The sequence below is a fragment of the Synchiropus splendidus genome, chromosome 6 (assembly GCF_027744825.2).
Source record: "Synchiropus splendidus isolate RoL2022-P1 chromosome 6, RoL_Sspl_1.0, whole genome shotgun sequence".
NCBI lineage: Eukaryota > Metazoa > Chordata > Actinopteri > Syngnathiformes > Callionymidae > Synchiropus > Synchiropus splendidus.
The window spans coordinates 3,314,344-3,333,454 of NC_071339.1; the positions used below are offsets into that span (position 1 = coordinate 3,314,344).

General features: G+C 43.3%; 2 protein-coding genes across 2 annotated transcripts; both read right to left on the reverse strand.

Moving 5' to 3' along the window:
• Positions 1-698: 698 nt before the first annotated feature.
• On the reverse strand, positions 699-4,663 carry LOC128760296 (protein transport protein Sec61 subunit alpha-like 1). Its single transcript, XM_053867575.1, has 12 exons — positions 4,521-4,663; positions 3,830-3,897; positions 3,608-3,673; positions 3,415-3,493; positions 2,931-3,062; positions 2,687-2,796; positions 2,395-2,548; positions 2,145-2,305; positions 1,868-2,065; positions 1,583-1,774; positions 1,439-1,515; positions 699-1,362 (listed from the first exon to the last, which is right to left on the reverse strand). The coding sequence occupies exons 1-12, from the start codon at positions 4,525-4,527 to the stop codon at positions 1,176-1,178; spliced, it is 1,431 nt and encodes a 476-aa protein (XP_053723550.1). The 5' UTR covers positions 4,528-4,663; the 3' UTR covers positions 699-1,175.
• Positions 4,664-13,007: 8,344 nt separating this feature from the next.
• LOC128761037 (inositol hexakisphosphate kinase 2-like) lies at positions 13,008-18,570 on the reverse strand. The gene is made up of 5 exons (XM_053868896.1): positions 18,072-18,570; positions 16,689-16,917; positions 15,556-15,734; positions 15,290-15,465; positions 13,008-14,198 (listed from the first exon to the last, which is right to left on the reverse strand). Exons 1-5 carry the CDS (start codon positions 18,322-18,324, stop codon positions 13,578-13,580), a joined length of 1,458 nt encoding a protein of 485 aa, XP_053724871.1. The 5' UTR covers positions 18,325-18,570; the 3' UTR covers positions 13,008-13,577.
• Positions 18,571-19,111: the final 541 nt, after the last annotated feature.

Genomic DNA, 19,111 nt, shown 5'->3' on the forward strand with positions numbered 1-19,111 from the left:
AAATTGAACGTTCGTTTTATATCACCTGAGCACAAAACCACGTCCGATTAAAGCCAAATAACTTAAGAATATGTAATGCTGGTATTATTTATGTAAATTATAGTTCATTATATAATAGTATATGATAGAACTACGAGCATCAACAAATGAAAATGCATATCTTCGGCACGACTTTAACAGACCATCCATGTTTCTATGTATTTTCAAAACTATTCAACATAATGTCGCCTTCTCCAAACCACCAGATTTCCAAACTTGTCTTAAACGTTTCAACAAAAGAGCTACATCAAAACCACGCAAACACAACAAACGATAAATGATAATCGCTGTGAAGTACAATGTAAAATTCACAATTTATGAGTCCATCATAAACTGTGGCTTTGGAACCTTACCACAGTTGTTGTAAAAGAAAATTGCATACTTTGCATTGAGTGTTGAAAAAAAAAACGTTTTATTAACAAATATGTCTGTTACATTAGAGTACAAACAAAATAAAACCACGACTGTTCCTATCAAACACCTTCTGATCCCAACAACCTCAGCAGATTTGTGCAGTAAATCTGAGAACAAAGGAGAGTGACAGAACAGATGGAAAAAAAAAAACTTTCTCCAGGTCCCAGAAAAACAGCAGGGGCCTGAATAAGCCCAGAGTTGGTATAAACATGATTTCAAAATAAAGGTCCACGAAAACCACCAACAGGAGCACAAGTATATTTTATTTATACTTTACACGTCCAGCTATTGGGTCCAAGAACCTCAGGTGTGACTGCGACCTGTTATGAACACGACATGGCTTTCTTGTAACTGCTGAAATGTCCGGAGGCAGTGCTTGTAGTTCGCAATACATTTTGTCAAGAGTTTTCAACAACCAACTATGAAACATTTCAAGAGGTATGCCAAAAATGACAGTGCCACTCATGCCCACACACACCAGTGTGGTACTTCAGGCATTCGGCTGATGAGAACTTCGGCAGTCTGGGGACTTGACAACAGTTATTGAAATATTCACAACCCAGCAAGTAGTGTTTCATCTACACGGGCAGGCTGGGTAGTGAGATTACCTAAGGGATCTGAAGAATGAGTTCAGTGTATCAAATATATAAAAAAAAAAAGGAAATCGTGTTTTGAGTGAATCCTCCATGTTTGACGTTTTTCCAGAAAAGTTGGCATTTCCTTTAGAAGAGCAGTCCGGACATGCTGCCCACTTCACTCTGCTCTTTGACAAAGATCTCAAAGTACTGGTAGATGATGGTGACAGCCAGCAGGATTCCTGTGCCAGAACCAATGGCTCCCAGGAAGTCAGCCATGACGGACAGGCCTCCTATACAGAGTCCTCCAAAGGCAGCAGCTGTGGGGATGTACCTGCACACAGGTGACCATTCATGTTAAGGCCACATGCACTCAGGAGACATGAAAGCTTGTCAGCATCCTCGTATACCTGTTCAGTTCATGCACCATGGAGGTCTCTCTGTGTCCCCTCATCACCATCTGCTGCTCCTTCAGCTGCTTTGCCACCTGAGAGACACATATGATGGTTCATATCAGGACAAAAGAACATAGAAAAAACAAAATTAGGACTCACATCTTTGGCAGATGATCCCGAGACTTCGATCCAGGTCTTGGAGAAGAAGGCGCAGGAGCCCAGCATGAAGACGATGTAGATGACAGCATGGACCGGATCATCCAGAACAGAACCAAAAGACTCCGGAGGAGACAGGTAGTAGCACAGACCACCCACAGGGTAGGCTCGAGCCGGTCCACCAGTCGACGTGTCCTGAACACAAAAACAGTCAGATGGTTCCGTTGGCACAGAGAACAAGATCCAGACATACTGTTGTTTACCGTCAGAGAACAGTTTGATACTTACAGACCAAGTTCCCAGCAGGTTGACCAGGAAGTTGCCACTGAACCGTGTGGACAACATTTGGGAAATGACGTAAAGGTTGGAAACCAGCGCAGACTGCAGGATGATGGGGATGTTGGAGGTGTAGAACAGTTTGATCGGGTACGTGTTGTACTGTCCACGGTAGCGGGCAGACTTGATGGGCAGATCCACCCTGAAGCCCTGAGGAGGCCAGAAATTCAACAATGAATCAAGAGAGAAATCACTGGTTCCTCAAGTCTGACTAAAAGAGTGCGCTCACCTGGAAGTATATAACTACTGCAAACACAAAGACGGTAGCGATGAGGTTCATGAGGTTGGGCAGGTTTTGCCTGTAGAAGGCCTCTCTCAGGGCTCGGACCTTGTCTGTGCGAGTGGCCAACAGATGGAAGAGAGCGATGATGGCGCCCTCAAACTCAGTTCCTGAGGAAGCCAAAGTCTCACCGTTAAACACTGACAAAAACACCAGCCCTGGACAGAAACAGATACACAACCAGACAAAGAGCACGCACCTCTGCCTGTGTTGACGGTGGTGGGGCTGAAGGCCTTCCACACAATGGTCTCACAGATGTTGGTGGCAATGAAGAGCGAGATACCAGAGCCCAGACCGTAGCCCTTCTGGAGCAGCTCGTCCAGCAGCAGCACAATCAGACCGGCAACAAAGAGCTGCAGACCAAAATGAACCATCAAAAATGACTGAAAACCTGCAGCCATTTCAGGAAGAAACTCCACATCCTAGACCTATTCAGGATCTCAGAATAGTAAATATTCATGGTGTTTTAGTGAGAGATGAATCATATTGACCTGGATGATGATGAGAAGACAGATTCCAGCCCCCATCTCTGAGGGGTCTCCATACATGCCGGTCATCACATACACAATGGCCTGTCCGATGGTGATGATCATTCCAAACACTGCAAAAAGACCAGCATAAATATATGTGCTACTATACATTTACTATCACATATGAATTACAGTGTGAGGAAGATAGAGGGGAAGCTAAGACAAATGTGCTGCATTAACTAAATAGAAGCAGTAAAAGACTTACATTTCTGAGCTCCGTTAAACAGAGCTCTGTCTTTGGGTGTGTCTCCAACCTCAATGATCTTGGCTCCAGCCAGCAGCTGCATGATGAGGCCGGAGGTGACGATGGGGGAGATACCCAGCTCCATCAGAGTACCTGACAACCAAAATACACAATAATGAGGCATTGTCGGAGTTCAACAATACCCTGCTCCATCAGGGTACCTGGAGAATGATAGTTTAGTGTCATATGATATGTTAAGTACAAAGTAACCTTTAAGTAACAAGAGATAAAAAAGACCAGGTCACTTCTGATAACCTTTCAGTCAGGCCTGGGATAATATTTACTTTTATCTTTATTTATTAGTCAGGAAAAAAAAACGGACTGAGTCAATATTTGTTTGAATTAATGTTAAATTAGATTCTAACTCAAACATGCAATCAAAACGATGAACCTCTTGTCAAAGCTGATCATAAGAAAACAGTCATTAAGTCATTTCTGTTTGCACCTCTGTTTGAAGCCAAGATGACTCTCATCCAGTAGAAGGGATCTGCTGAGTCTGATGACATGATGCCAAAGAGTGGAATCTGGATAAATGCAGGAAGGAAGGAAAAAAATAGTCAATAAAGGCATGGGAAGTTGCTAAAATGCACCCCTTATATTCCTCTTAGAAGCAATGTATTTATAGTTCACAAACTCACTTGGCAGCACACCAGGAAGATGAAAAGTGTGATGGCAGTCCATAGTACTTTCTCCCTGAATTGAATCTGAACAATAGAAAGGGATTACATTAATAATCAGCATCAGGAGCAACAGTCGATAATCCTGAAATGTATGATAGATACTAGAGTTAAACTTAGAAATACACACAGCTCGGACGTCATGCCACTAACATGAACAACACCTCTGTTTATTCGACTTACTTTTCTCTCTGGTTTTTGGATTTCTGGCAGAACCGCACAGAAGGGTTTGATGACTTCCAAAAATTTAACTGCAAAGTAAAGGGCAGAGTAGGATTAGCGATTTACGTGGCGTCATCGGTTATCTTATATGCAACGTCATCACTACCTACCATCCCCACGACTTCAAGTTAATCGAAATAAAAACGAACTATCACCTCCTTTAACTTTACTTTAAACAGAGGTAGATGACATCCAAGTGTTTTATTGCGACTACTGTCGATCATCTGAGATCACCAGTTCGACATTGACGCATATTAACATACGGTACAGCTTCAAATGACACGATATTCAAATCATAACGACATGAAATGTACATTTCTATGGCACAGATTTGAAAAATGCGAGTTGCCCAGTTCTAAATGTTTCGAGCGACAAGCTAACGTTAGCATTTCTCTTGTTAGCATTCAATCACGAAACACACAAACTCTGTTTAACTTTTGTTAAAGCCACGTCAGAGCAACATTAACTTAAAAACAAGACGCATACAACAGCAAACTTTTTAATAACCTCCCGTTTTCAACCACAGCGGCATTAGTTTATCTGTCGAGTGAGTTAGCATAGCGGTCAAGCTCCTGCTCAGTGTGACAACTAAAGCCTCCGCAAGCGCATGCAGACCAAATACATGTGTCTCAAGGTGGAGAATTGTACTTACTTCCCATGATGTCCAAATCCCCACCACTGTCTTGTCACTCAGAGACCAGCTATCGTGCTTAGTGGAGTCACTGTGGCTCCATCCAGCAGCACCACAGAAAAGAGAGAGGGGAAGGAAAGACACGTCAACACAGTGGAGCCGAGAGCACACGTCACTACAATGAGACATACGAACTCCAGTCCGCTGGGGGTCGCCATCGGTCACACCAACCACAATCCCTGTTGGACTCGTCAACAGAGACGACCAGAAAAGTTGGATAAAAAACTTAATTAAATAAATAAATAAATTAAATTAAACTAATACAGAATTTTGGAAAAATAAATAAGCCATTTCCGATTGCGTTCATTCAACGTTAACTGGTATTTAAGATTTGTTTATTTGAAAGATTCAATAATGTAAAATGACATTGCGATTCGGATTTGACTTTCAGTTCATAAGTACAGTATATAATTTTGAAGCAATGCTTCTGTTTGTTGTATTGTTGTCCACATATTTATAGCGCTGGACTGTACACTTTGTCTCCCGGATCTCGACCTCGCTAGAACACCCGGTAATAAAACAGGAAAGAAACAAAAAAGAAAATGTTATGTACATGTTTTCATTTACTCAGACTTTAGTATCAACATAACGTAAAGTCGGGGGAAAAGTGCTGTTTAAAGATTAGCTTTTTTTTTTTCATTTCGATTGCTTAAACATGTGACACTAAGTCTCATGAAATATTCCCATGTTCACCCAAATAAAACCGTGATTACTGAAGTACATTTCTCGCGAACACAGAGTTTTCACAACATGGCCACTAGAGTGCAGCCTTGGTCCATTTTAACATTTAAAGACGCATAAAAGAAACGTCGATATTTGTTTGGTTTTCAGGTTACACCAAAATTTGTTTGGGAGATTGATGATTTATTTAATAATTCACACTTGTGTGTGTCCGTAATTGTCCCCAGTTAAATGGATATGACTTTGTATCATGAGGCCAAATAAAGGTGTAAATGATTGACTGGTATCATTTAAAGAATCTCAGCAGATCCAGGATTACATGCCAAAGTTCTGCACACACATAGAAAGCTTTGTGTGGAAGCCGTTTAATACAATGAAGACAAGCATTGACACAATTTTGTTTGAAGAACGATCACAATAATATACCCATAAATTAAACAGAGCCAAGCTTAAGAGTGTGGCTGCACTAAAGAGCACGTCATTGACCGTTGTATTGAACATCACTACAGTCAGTGTGTGCAGCACTGAGCTGATGACCTGTTTCAGAGTCACAACACGCTCACCAACAATCGCAGTCTCCTGACATGTGTTGTACATTTTTAAATAGCTGTGAAGACTCAGTGGCGTTTGCTCTCACCCCACTGTCCCTGCGAGAAATCCTGAAAGGAAACATGGTGAGCGAACGGCTGCTCATCCTCCCCCAGATAAAGAAATATTTGTTCACATGGTTACATAACAACCGCAGGCCTGTGCACTCGCACAAAGTGATGACAAACGCTCCAACATCCCCCCTTCTGCGTCTGAATTCCACTGACTTTGTAAAAAGCATGAAGAATTCATGAACAGGAGTTAGTTCACATATTCGGCAGGTCGTCTCAGATTCCGGGCTGTTCAGGCTTCTTATGAGGCGATCATCGGTGCTGAAACGCTGCAAATAAAATGTTGCTTTTCATCACTTCCCTTTTATTAGTGCTAAATAATAAGGAACCTTTCAGTGAGTTGTAGAAACCATTGGACATTCAATCATTAAAATTCTAGAAGTAAATGTTGTTTAAACCCAAATAATAATAATAACAATAATAATCATAATAATAAAATAAACCAATAATAAAAATAAAGGAATTAAAATAAACAATAAGCAATATATGAATATTAGTTAAATTTAATCTGTATGTCTGTCGCTGTAATGTATTTTGCCATTTCTTTTTCATTCTGCCATTGGAGAAAGTGACAAAATAAAAACAAAATGTGTAAAAAATTGAGTTCAGCAGTTTCTTAAAGTGATATACAAATACATTTTCTTAAATGTTGGGGCAGAATAAAATCAATCACCTGGGAAATCTTCAACATATTCTTGTAATAAGGCATAAAACTGAATGCTAAAACCCAGCAACCCTGAGATAACATATATTTTGTCAATGGATTCAAACCATTTTCAACAGGCGATTCATTCTAGTTTATTGACATATTGATTGAAAGTCCTATGATCCAATTACATGGATCTCTACTCAGCGCAGTTTGGCTTTCTGAATGGCATATATGGATCTTATATTGTTTTAAAATGCCACCGATCAATTGGATAGAGACTAGAAAATGAAGCATGTCATCACGCTATCGCAGGCGCTGGAGCAGGAAACAAGCAGCACGGCAGAGTAGAAGCAGCGGCGCGAGAAACCATCACTGTTTGGAAACACTTTGCTTTTGCAAGACTGGAGATGTTGCTGTTTAATTCAGTCTCAGGTGTTGTAGCCCTTTATTTTTTTCAAATAAAGTGTGAATGCGTTTTCCATTAATTGTTGACTTGTTTATATACAGAATTCATTGATTCACTTACTACACACAAGAGAAATCAAGGAAACCTCCCTGCACTGAATTGATCCGATATCGTCCTTGAGTTGTATCGGCAACCTCAAACCACGACACCAAGGAAAAGTGAGTTGTTACACCCCCAATAGTCAGCCATTTCCAACACACATAAACACATTTTAGATTTCTACCAAACACTTTTTTTGTCTCTTTATGAATTATATCTGCTTGAATTAGATGCTTTTTGTGATGAATTTTGTTGTGGCCCCGTCTCCCCCAGACTCCAGATCGGGTCAGTTGAGTTTGACCTGGCTCCAGATATATATACAGATTCCCATTACTGCATGACAGACTCAACCAAACAAATCATTGTGAAGCAATGTGGATGAACTCGCTCGTGAACTAATGAGTCTCTGTCCTAGATGAGTCAGAGCTGACTTTTTTTTTCTACGTGCAATTAGCAGTTTTATGGGTCAGAAGACTGATTTGTTCGTACTGAGCAGGGAGCCGGCTTCAGCGGCTCATCTGTCGGTGACGCGCTTACACAGCTGACACAGATGCTGATTGATAAATATGAGCCCACTGATGCTCCAGTCCGGTGAAGAGCTTAAAGACACACAGTGATGGAAACACTAACGTGAACGTGGGGCATGGAAACAACCCTGGATTAATGTAAGCGGAGTAAGTATAGACAGACATAGGAGCAGGGATTGAGTGACTTAGTGGCCACGGTGGGGATTTGAGCCGATGGCAGACACGATCCTTTGAGGCGGACAGTTCGGTTTAAAAGTGAATTAATTTTAATCTAAATTAAATGATGTTGACATGTGAATGTTGCTGGACTTTCTGTGTTTCCGGAAATGATAATGGTTTGCCTGGGTGCTTTACCAACACAACTAGAATGAGTGAATAACACAAATGTTGGTGGGCAAATCTTATATATATAAAATATACATATATAAAAAAAATAAATAAATAAAAAATTGCCTATCTATGTTGTTGTTGTATGTCCGTAAGACAAAAATAAAATAAAATTGTGAAGTGAACGCACGTCCAGAAGTTTTTAAAATTAAGATCCAGTTAATTTGACAGAAAGATTAAGATAAGACAGACCAACAGCAACAAACCTTTATGTTAGCTTCATGTTTGGACGTTGCACTGGAATCCTTGTAACTTCGACAAGTTTATTTGGAGTCTTAGATCGAAATCGAACTAAATATCTCGCACAAACAGTGTTGACAACAGGGAACTAGATGAATCCAGCCATTTTTATATGTGTTTACAACGCCGCTGCAACCCTGCTAATCCCCTGCTGATCCAATCAAAGTGTGACAGGAGAGCAGGAATAACATCTCCAGCGCAGCTTCCTGCAGTTGACCCTCGCGGCTCAGCTCGTGTTAGTGGCTAATCAGGTCATTTAATTGTTCATTATCGTCATTAGGAAGTCAGCGTGGGTCGTGACAAGACCAGAGTCGGTTCACCTCCAGCACTGACGTCTGCTTCACAGCGTCACTGACCCCATTATGTAAGAGCGAAATTAGCCCCCAGCAACGACTCGGCTTCCAGGCCCAGTCGAGCTGCTGCACAACTTAAGCTTGAGTCGCTCGCACATCAGTCAGCAATGTGACAGTCAGACACGATAAAACCTTCCACCAAAACAACACTTCATTATTGACACAGAGGAAGGTTTGGATTTTTAGAAGAAAACAGGGAAATATAGAAAAGAATAATATCAAACAGATTAAACACAAATAGAGAAAGCAGAGAAAATAGAGGAAATGTGTAATTTAATAAATAGTACAAACTTTATTGTACAAAAGAAGATCATTTTTGAAACATTATGTAAAAATATGTAACTTCAGAAGACATCACTAAAGGAATGTGGTTCACTCCGATTTTTAAATGCATTATTTCCATTTTATCATCATGTGCATAGCACTTGATCCCCCAATATTGCAATATTATCCTTATGAACACAAAGCTGCTTTTCAGTTTTCTTTCCACCTGCATCTTCGGAAATCCAAATTCCAATGAACACCATAGAAGTTAAATCACAAAGGACTCCATAGAGCATTACCTGATTTGCATACAAACATAGATAGCAAAGATACAAAGTTTTGAATAAAATAACTGAGAGTTCAAGTTGAACATTATGAAATACACAACAGAACCACCGTATGAGCGACTCATTGGCTGGACCACTGTGCTAAAAGTCAAAGTTGTGAATGTTCTTATGATACGATTAAATCAACCTCAACATGAAATATAATGTTGAAGAAGACAAATGTTTATGTTTGTCTATGTTTATTCCTGATCCTGCTGTATTATAAAAATACACGTTGTTGTACTGCACTGTACAATGGTGAACAGGGTGAATTACAATGATCATCTTTGAGTCAAAACAGGGTTTGCATTGTCGTCTCTCTTCTCAAGGGCATTAAATCCTCTGGATTAAAGTGTCTAGTTTATCCCCCTCTTCAAATTGTAAAGGACGTGAAAATGCAGTCTTAAATCTCTTACGTAAAACGTTTGTCTCTATAGCTAAGACACAGAGAAACACAGCTGCAGGCAACAAGGAGACAACTGCACAGGCTTTATTTAGGGTCGAACGTACAGGTGCAACAAGCATCTGATTTCACTCAAAAATGAGTTGTGAAGTTAATAGTGAAAATGAAATGTCACACAACAAAGTTTGAGTTAGAGATGAAGAGATATGTTTTTTTTTAAATATATTTATGATTACACTAAATGGGAAGTGGAAATATAGATAAAATGTTAAATGCTGTAAAGCAAATGAATCAATCACTAAGCAGCAACGTGACCTTATGTGAGGACACAATAGTAAAATCAAGATACAAACAAGGTACAAAGGTCAATAAACTGCACGGACATGAATTACGAACAAGATATTTAGACAAGTATATTGTGCAGACAACACACTTGCGATGCATTCACACCTAATACACCTAATAAGTGTAGGACAGATTTTCTTTTGTTACTGTAGGAGAAACAAAGCTGCAAACAGTCACTTTGCATGGTGTCTATAAAAGCTTCATCAAAGTTGAGCAAATCTTTACGCCATTGTCCAAACCGTCATGACGCTATTTGTCATCACAGCTGAGGCTGCTGTTGTCATAGAAATCTAATGCAAGCGGAGTGTTACGTAACCGCTCCACTTGCATTAACCTTGATGCCGTGATGGGGACACACGCGGCGCATGCTACGCACATGTGAAACCCTATCACACTCAATGTACAGATGCATGTGGAGCAGCATCGATGGCAGAGTAGGACGCTCAAGCGGGTGAAAGAAGCCCACTGACCCTGAGGCTATTACGTAACGCACCACCATCCCCCCGCGCAGCGGGGACAGTGGTGCTTATCTGCTCCATCACTACATCTATCAAGCTCTCATCAGTCACATCACCCACCATGCTTTGACCTTTGGAGCTGATCTACAGAACAGGCCACTTACAGTCATGACCTTTTACTGCCTCCTGGGTCAGAACTGCTCTGACCTCAGACTTTTCAGATTTTACAGTGTGGTTTTGCAGTCAAGCTCTGTTTGAGTTACTGCAGGCTTTTATTGTGAAGTCCTTCGCAGAGTTCTAAAAGCAGCAGCAGCACTTAAATCCTCACGCAGGAATGAGGTAACACTTTACATAGAGAGCACACTTATCATCAATTCACTATTAGGGTGTAAATAAATGGCAAACACATGTTCATTCCCATTTCCCATGGCCAGCAACCTAAAAACAATATATGATCACCACAATATGGAGCTTTTGTTGATGTTATCAAGTCGAGCTGGAGTGCAGGCTTTGTCATAGAAATACTGTGTAGACATGTTGCCTAATAATAATAATAATAATAATACATGTAAAAAACAAAACCCAGAAAAACCAAAGAGAACGAAAAGTTATGAGATATTCAAAGGGATTTTGACAATAATTTGTTGAGTAATTATGCTGTCGCATTACTAATAAAATAATTATTTAGAATGTTGAAGGATGTATATCATTTCAATACAACTGTTTAGGGAGCATTAAGTGACTGAAAAGAATGAAGACTTGAAGGTCAATTTAAAAAGTAGCAATTTAATTAATGTAAAACAGATTTAAATTATACATTAACTAATAAGCCTTTGCAGCGGAACATTTTTCTCTTATAGAATTCTTAGTTCACACAAACAAAAGGGGCAGTGAAATTTAAACATTACTTCTAATAAATACTTGCATGAGAAGCCACAGTATATCTGTATTTATTGATTTATTAACGACACAATTGATGATTACAGATGAGAAATATTGATAAAAATGCCTCTATTGTAAATAGATTAACATAAATGAGTTGCAGTTACAAAAATAAAAAGCTGTTACAACAATGAAAATGAAAAATATAAGGCAAAATAATAGGAAGAAGGTGGGTTAAAAGTCACTGATATATTCAGTGAGTATTGATGAACATACTCAGTTTTTAAGAGGCTCCAGCACGTAGAAGACAGAAAAAGCTCAGAGGGTGAATGAGTGCGATCATTGTTGACAGAAGCGTGTGTCCACCTAATAGCTCTTTCTCCAAGTGGCGACGGATGACGAGCCTGTTTTCCTCCCCCTCCTCTCTGTGGGTCCAGCTCAGACTGGCTGCAGGACACCAGGACCGGCCGGATCTGGCCCACAGCGCGTTCATGTTCTGTCAGAGCAGCTTCACTGCAAACAGGACATCTGAGCTGGGCGAAGCTGAGTTGTCTGGGATCAGCTATGAGCAGATCCCATAGTTGTGTTGGCTGGTGAGGGCATCTTCTTGTAGTTGCTCTGCCCCATGGCCTCCTCCTATTCAGACCTGCCCAGAACACCTCACCAGGGAGGCGTCCTGACAGGATACCAGAGCCACTTCGCCAGGCTTCTGGGAGAAGCTCTCGGAAGAAAGCGTGTTGACACCCAGAGCTTGTGAGCAAAAGTGAGAGAGCGACCAGTCAGTCGAGGACACTCAGAAGGCAAATGCTGAGCGAGCGCACTTGCTCCACATGCTAAAGACACCAGGCCCAGACCAATGAGCACTGAGTTGTATCTTCACACACTCGCCGGTTTGCTACTTTTCTAATTGTCTTGATATGACAACCACCTTAATATATCACCACAGAAATACTTTCCACAGCCGGGCTTTTTTTTTGGGTCATGGCTGAAGCTGTGACATCATTCCCGTCCTCGGAATGTTGAACGGCAAGTGCATCTTGATCAAAGCACCAATAGCTTTGCTGTAGAACTGAGTGGTAATTTGCTTGTAAAAACACAGCAGTTTAAGTCAGTCATAACAAGAGTGACCGACAAAATCTCTCACTGTCTGAGCGGTCGGTGTTTCACATCGCCACTGACATCATGGCCACCAGGGCCAGTGTCTTGTCTACGTTTTTATTTTTTGGCGTAATGGACACACAGAAAGTGTCAAAACTGATGTGATAAGATCAAGGAAGGTCAACGAACAAGTTTGAGACACAAAATAAAAGAAGCTAGTTCCTTCAGTGTATAAAATATGTGGAATCCAGAAGCAGATTTTCCAAGTTCTGGTCAGTCCAGTCTCTCTTGGTCACTGCATACATCTGCCAAAGTGAAAAAGCAAGTGCTTGCATGTTGTTACAGTGTTTAAAGGAGTTCCCTTCAAGTATTAAACACCCAATTAAGTCAGCACTCTTTATTTAGCCAACAGACCAGACATGTAAATAACGATAGGGGCGTTCCTGCAGGGCGTTGTTCAATAACCTGTTCCCAGCAGGAACACACTGAAATACCTGTGAGCAGCGTTGTCAGTGACAGTTTTCAGAACCAAACAGCTGAACTCGGGGCTCTAGACATTCCGAGCTCCTCCACTGCTGTGCACTTCCCTCGCTGCCTGACCGATTGTGTGTATTTGAGAAGCAGGTTGTGAGAATCAAATGTAAAATAATGACAACAAAAGAGCAGACGGATGTTAAGACAAAACCAAAACCTTTAATTTATTCCCCCCAATGAACCATGAGCAACACAGATATACATGAAAGAGCTCATATCATAGTGGTAACCTCAGTAACCTGGAATGTAGTGCTCTCTATTGAACACCTTTATTTGATAGAACAAGTCAAGCAAGTCGATAGCTCCATGTTCTCCCTCTCACACGCAACACTATGAGCTGAGGGAGAGTCTGGGTGTAAGAGCAGCACCCTGTATCCGGTCCTCCTCATCCACGCATACTCCTACAGTAAGAAATAGCCCTGTCTCATGACACACACACACACAAACCCACGTCGAGCTGAGTGTGTTCCTGTGCATGTTTGTGTGCAAAAATACCAGCAATCCTTTTGGATCAGACTCAGTTCTTCTTATTTGCTACTGTTCCTTTCTTGTGCTGTTCGGACGGTTTCAAGTCACGGGCAGATCAATAAATACAGATGGCTCCATGATGACCTCCCAACACAGATGCAGGAACATCTAGAAGCACCAGTGGTGGGAACAGGAATGGACATTTAGTCAGGTGTCGGGACAGATGTGCCTCTTTGACTCTAATCTGTGTTGTGGCTCTCCAACTCTGAGATGATGGTGATCAGGTTCTGGAGACCAAAGATGTACCCGCTGTCCCCGCCTTCATGGATCACACTGTCCTCTTGGAAGTCTCTACAGGTTGTGTGAGCAAAGTCTATCATCCTCACGTCCACAGCAGGAGAGTCAGGGAGCGAGAGAGAGGAGCTTGATCCTCCACCACTGCTGCTGCTGGAGCAGCTGCTGCCACCTTCACTGGACATGGACGGGCTGTGAGGAAACTCAAAAGCCCCCGACACTTCCCTCACGTCGTCCTCCTCCTCCTCCATTTCTGGTTCCTCCTCCTCTTCCTCCTCCTCTTCCTCTGAGAGCTCGGCATCCGCGCGTCGTCTGCCGTGCTTCCGGTGCGGAGCGCCGTCGTATATGATGAGCAGGGAACTGGAGTAGAAGCGGTAGGACTCGCAGGATTCCAGGGCATCTTGCATGTCCCGGAGTCTGCGTAGGACGGGGGACAGAAGCTCGTGTCGCAGTCGATGTCCACTGTGGAAGAACTGGAACAAAGCCTCCTTGAAGCCTGGCAGTGTGAGCTTGCGTCCGAGGTACTTGTTCATGAACATCAGCTGGCCAGTGTCGGACTGGTACACCTGAGGAGAACAAGGTTGGAGTATGAGGAAGTAAAGTGGGAATGACTCTGTGAAACTATCGTACTTCACAGAATCCTTTCATTTTCAACAGTGCACCTCTTGTAGTAATTCTTGTTGTGTTAACAGACCTCGAATTGAATTCATGGAGTGTGTAATATCCAGACTGTTAGCTGCTACCGTTTTCTCACAGTCAGAACACTGCGGCTTAAATACGAACAAATGAGCTTCATGCCGCCAAAAGATGGAACCTTGTCTCATCAGACCAATGACAGGGGTTCAATTCACATCAAAGCGCTCAACGGGCTGTGTTTAACCGCGTGTCTGTAGCGCCTCCACCACAGAGTGGAAGACCAGAAATCACTGACAATTCAGTGGAGTAGACTGGACTGTGGCTTATAGATTGGTGCGGCTTTTGTATGCACGAAATCTATTTTCTTTTTGAACTCAGTGGGTGTGGCCTCTACTCAGGCGTGCTCTGTACTCCCATCAGAAAACTATGGTAATTACCGAAAGAAGATTATGTTAATTGTGCCCCATTTTGACTCCATTTAAGTATGAAAATGTACCGGTCCTTTTCAAATGGCGTTGCTATTGCTGTTCACCAAAATATCCACCAGTGGGAGCAGCCCAGAGTTAAATGTTCATGACAACAACAAACTCCAACATGGCAACTGTGGACAAAGTATTGATAATGTAGCTCTTGCACAAAAGGGCAAAAGGGAGGCAGCGTTGTAGGAGGCGTTAAAATAAACCAGAGCGTTAAATATATCGGGATTGGAGGGCAGAGAATTTCCACTATTGTCATGTCTTCTTCTTGCCTCATTAGAGCTATGTTTCAGGTAGAAACGGCAACACTGCCCCCAAGTTTTCCGGTGGTACTGCGCCATTTGGCCCGTATCCGCAAGCTTTGTGGAAACATGCAGAAATGCGGATGACTTGAATGCAGAGCACAGACAGAAGGCTCTGTCTGGATCTGCACGTAATGTTGAGTAGAAAAGGGCGTTTCCCGATAGCTTTAAAGAGGAGTGCAGAGAGCAGTTAAAGACACCCCGAACTGTTTCAGTGCTTGGGTCTACAGTAGGATAGCCCACCTGCATGCCACAGAGGCGGACCCCGATGGAGGCAGACGTGCTTTGCTCGCACTTGCGCATATGCATCGCCTTCTTCTCCTCGGAGGCGTCGTCCCCATGCTGCCGCGTCCCCATTTTCAAGTCCAGCACACAGGGAACAGTGTGCTGCCACGTCAAGTTCTCCAGCAGGATGAATTCTGATCACTTGAGTTCAGGCAAACAACCACTTCACGTTCAGCGTCCGTACAATACGAGTCAGGCCGAACAGAGTTGGGTCAAAAGGATACTGTACTGGTTGCGATGCTTGGCGTTCTCCTTCATCCTCTGCAGATGCTGCTGGTGACACTGGAGACTCCAGGGGTTGTGCTTGAGCTGTGGCGCGGCGCTGCTGTGGCTGTACTCCACACGGTATGAGAGCACCTCAGCCTGCTGCAGCCGCTCCACATCCTCCGATGGTTTGTGAACGCTGGGAGACAGTAAACAATCTCAAGCACCATTCTCCAATGATCTGTCACTCAACCAAGCGGGTGCCAAGCAACAATCTCCAATACCTGTCACCATCTTGCCACGCAAGCCGCTTTTAATTCCAGCCAAACTAAATGCGTTTTTGTTGATAAACACGTCTCAGATGCCGTTACATCACCATAAGCAAGCAACTGAGCGTAGATCCGGTTTCCATTAAGCAAATAAGTGCATCATCTGTTGATTTATCGTGGCAAGAAGATTTCCCAGGTTGGTGGAACTGTTTGACACACTGCAGGTGCCAACAGAAGACTTGTTTGCAACATCACTCCAAGAGGAAGCTGTGAAGACACCACAAGGTCTGACTAAGGCCACACCTATGGCATTTTTACCTGTTCTGGAAAACACGCACATCGACAAGTTTGGTGTTGAGGCTTTAAACCCTGACCTCCCAACAACATAATTTCCTAATAAGGAATCACCAAATACATTTGGCTGAATAATAATATTAATGAGCCAAGCAGCCATAATGTACTGCAACAGTTGAAGCAGCCAAAACACATTGGGTTAAGTCAAACTAAACATGGCATACAGGACTCAACCTGACTTAAAAAGAAACCCTGTAACATCATCATCATCAGACCCAAACTCATGAAAGCTGAATATATGTGGATAATAGGAGGCAAATAAATGACATTCCACAAGAGTCACTAGAGCAGGGGTCAACGACTACCATCAGCTTTGTACACACTTTTGAAGTAACTTCATACAAATGAAATGAAATGAAATCAAATTCAAACATTATAAGATGGATATTGTCTGTAAATATTATTTGAACAGGGCTACTCCCCAGCATCAAACCACACATATAGTGAAAAGTGTCCCGGGCTTATAACAGACGGGTGAGGGGCTGGTTTGATTTTGAGATTGTACAAACACATCCCGGACGAGAACCCACCTTTTGTCTTTGTGAGAGTGGCGACTTCGGCTGTCTTTGTTGAAGCCCTCGGACTCCACAAGCAGAGACGGTGTCATCACCTTCCCCCATTTACACATCTTGCTCTTGGGCTCGCTGTCAGCCACGTTGTCTTTGTGCTCCAGGTCGGGCGCAGGATCGTTGTGCAGCGGGTACGCGATCAAGCACAAGTTCCCTTCGTCGTCCTCTTCAAAACTGACCGACACCACACCTGAGAGGAGCGTGAGGAAAGTCGTCGTCAGCGGTTTGAACCAGATCATTCTAAACCCTCTCCAAGGTGAGGAGAGCCCATTAACCCTGAGTGACTTCTTCTCTCTGTAAAACTTACGTTACATTATTTGCAGCAGCTGGGCTCATCCCTCAACTACCTGGATCAAACATCAACAGAAAGAGAGGACAGGACAGTGGCAGCAGAGAGAAGTCAGCACAAGCAGTCGACTAACACAAAAGACACCAGACTAAAGACTTAAGACAGAGAGCCCTTTATTGATTCATCCTCACAATCCAGATAACAACACAACACTTGTCAACATGCCTATGAGCTCAACTGACTTAACCTGATTTATAAGAGCCTCTGGGCACAGTTCTTGGAGCAACTTAAATGTCTAGAAAGGAGGAGGAGAAAAAGACCAAGAACGTCGCAAACGTTCACGCATTTTTTCAACAGTTGAAAAACCCAAACATAAACCCAAACACAAAGCAACGTGCGTAAGTAATTTATGATGGTGATGGCAAGACGACAAAGTCAACAGCAAAATAGAGCATTATTGACAAAACATATTTCATGGAAACAAAAGGCAGAACTGGACACACTTCCTGCTACTTTCCTGATCTTCACATCGAGACTTGACCATCAGTAGACACACTTGAGACATGTGACTTTATCTATAAAATAAGCCCTTCCTTCTTCATCCAAGATTAGAAGAAACATTTTTTATCTAAATGTTATTTGGGTTAAAACAGGGGTCCGTTTAAGTCTATCAAACAATGGTAACATCCCCCAAAGCAGGTCAACTCTGGATGAATATTTTCCACCAGATTAAGGGTGTTTCTCACGCTCGGTGTCGTGTCAAAGAGGTGACCTGCTCTGCTTCCTATGGGATCTGCACGTACGATTTAATTGACTGCCCTGGCTGCGAGCGCTAAACCTTTTAGATCGTGACACTTGACCTTCTGGTAGAGAACACTGATCCACACTGGACAGTCCAACTGTGAGTACCGTCCCGTTGCTCAGCGTCGCCCCCCAGTGGCACAACGAGCCACGCATCCTGTTTGCAGACTCGTTAACCACAAAAGCATCTTCTGAAATGTCACGTTGGAGACAAGCAGCCACATGCAACGCGCGTGTGCGGAGGGGCTCCTTACCTCGGTACTGCGGGGTGAACTTCCTCATGGCGGCGGGCAGACTCTTGTAGAACTGATGCTCCCGGGGGATCAGGGGCTTGCAGATAGTCTGCTCGCCAAACCGCAGCACGCACGAATGTCCCCCCACCTGGTGCACGAAGGGTTCGAGCATCACCCCTTTCTCCACGAAACACTGCTGCTGCTGCTGCAGCTGCTTCTGCTTCAGCTCCGCGTTCATGGCCTCCTGGGCCCGAGCCTCCACTGCTGGACTCATCCTCCGGGGCACCGGCGAGCACCACGGCAGGCATCAGCTCCCCACGCGCTCACCCGAACAGGCAGCGGCACGCTCGCGCATTACAGGCGGCTGGCGCACGCGCGGGGCTCGTTCTTGCCACGGCGAGTTGGACACACAAGAGGGAGCGAATGAGGAGAAACACAGGCCACGGCACAGACTCCGCTTATTATCCACAACACAGCAGCTCCACGTTGTTTCTTCCGCTGCAACGTGCGGTGTCTCTGACAGCTGAGCAGCTCCGCTCTTGAAAAGCTCGCCCTGGCTTTCACAGGTACCGCCCCTCATGTGCAGACGCAGCCAATCGGCGGACTCCAAAGCAGGTTGTTGGGCGGAGCCTGAATCAGAGCGAGCGCAGGAGAGAGAGAGAGAGAGAGAGAGAGAGAGGGAGAGGGGGGTGGGGGGAGAGAGGGAGAAAGGGGGGCAGGCAAACAAAGACCGCGCGAAGGAGCGGGTGGAGGAAGAGAGTTCGGAGGGTGAGAGAAGAATCAAAACAAGAGGGAGGGGGGGCAATCATTATTAATGATTCGACACAAGCGCGTGGACATTCGAATAAAAGTTGAAATTAAAGGCTGGTGCTTTGCAAACACTGAGGAAAATAGATGCTCCTAAGGAGTAAATACGAATAATAATAATTATTATTATGACAGACAGACAGACAGACAGACAGATAGATAAATAGATAGACAGACAGACAGATAGATAAATAGATAGACAGATAGATAGATAGATAGATAGACAGATAAATAGACAGACAGACAGACAGATA

Bases quoted from the DNA above. Each gene is read 5' to 3' on its own strand.
- LOC128760296 (XM_053867575.1), bottom strand. The intron at 2,066-2,144 runs GTGAGCGCACTC...TGGCCTCCTCAG, and splicing joins CAGTAGTTATATACTTCCAG to GGCTTCAGGGTGGATCTGCC. The intron at 1,775-1,867 runs GTAAGTATCAAA...TTTTGTGTTCAG, and splicing joins ACCTGCTGGGAACTTGGTCT to GACACGTCGACTGGTGGACC.
- LOC128761037 (XM_053868896.1), bottom strand. From the start codon at position 18,324: ATGAGTCCAGCAGTGGAGGCTCGGGCCCAGGAGGCCATGAACGCGGAG. The intron at 16,918-18,071 runs GTAAGGAGCCCC...CGCTCCTCTCAG, and splicing joins GTTCACCCCGCAGTACCGAG to GTGTGGTGTCGGTCAGTTTT. The intron at 15,735-16,688 runs GTGGGTTCTCGT...ACTGTCTCCCAG, and splicing joins CACTCTCACAAAGACAAAAG to CGTTCACAAACCATCGGAGG.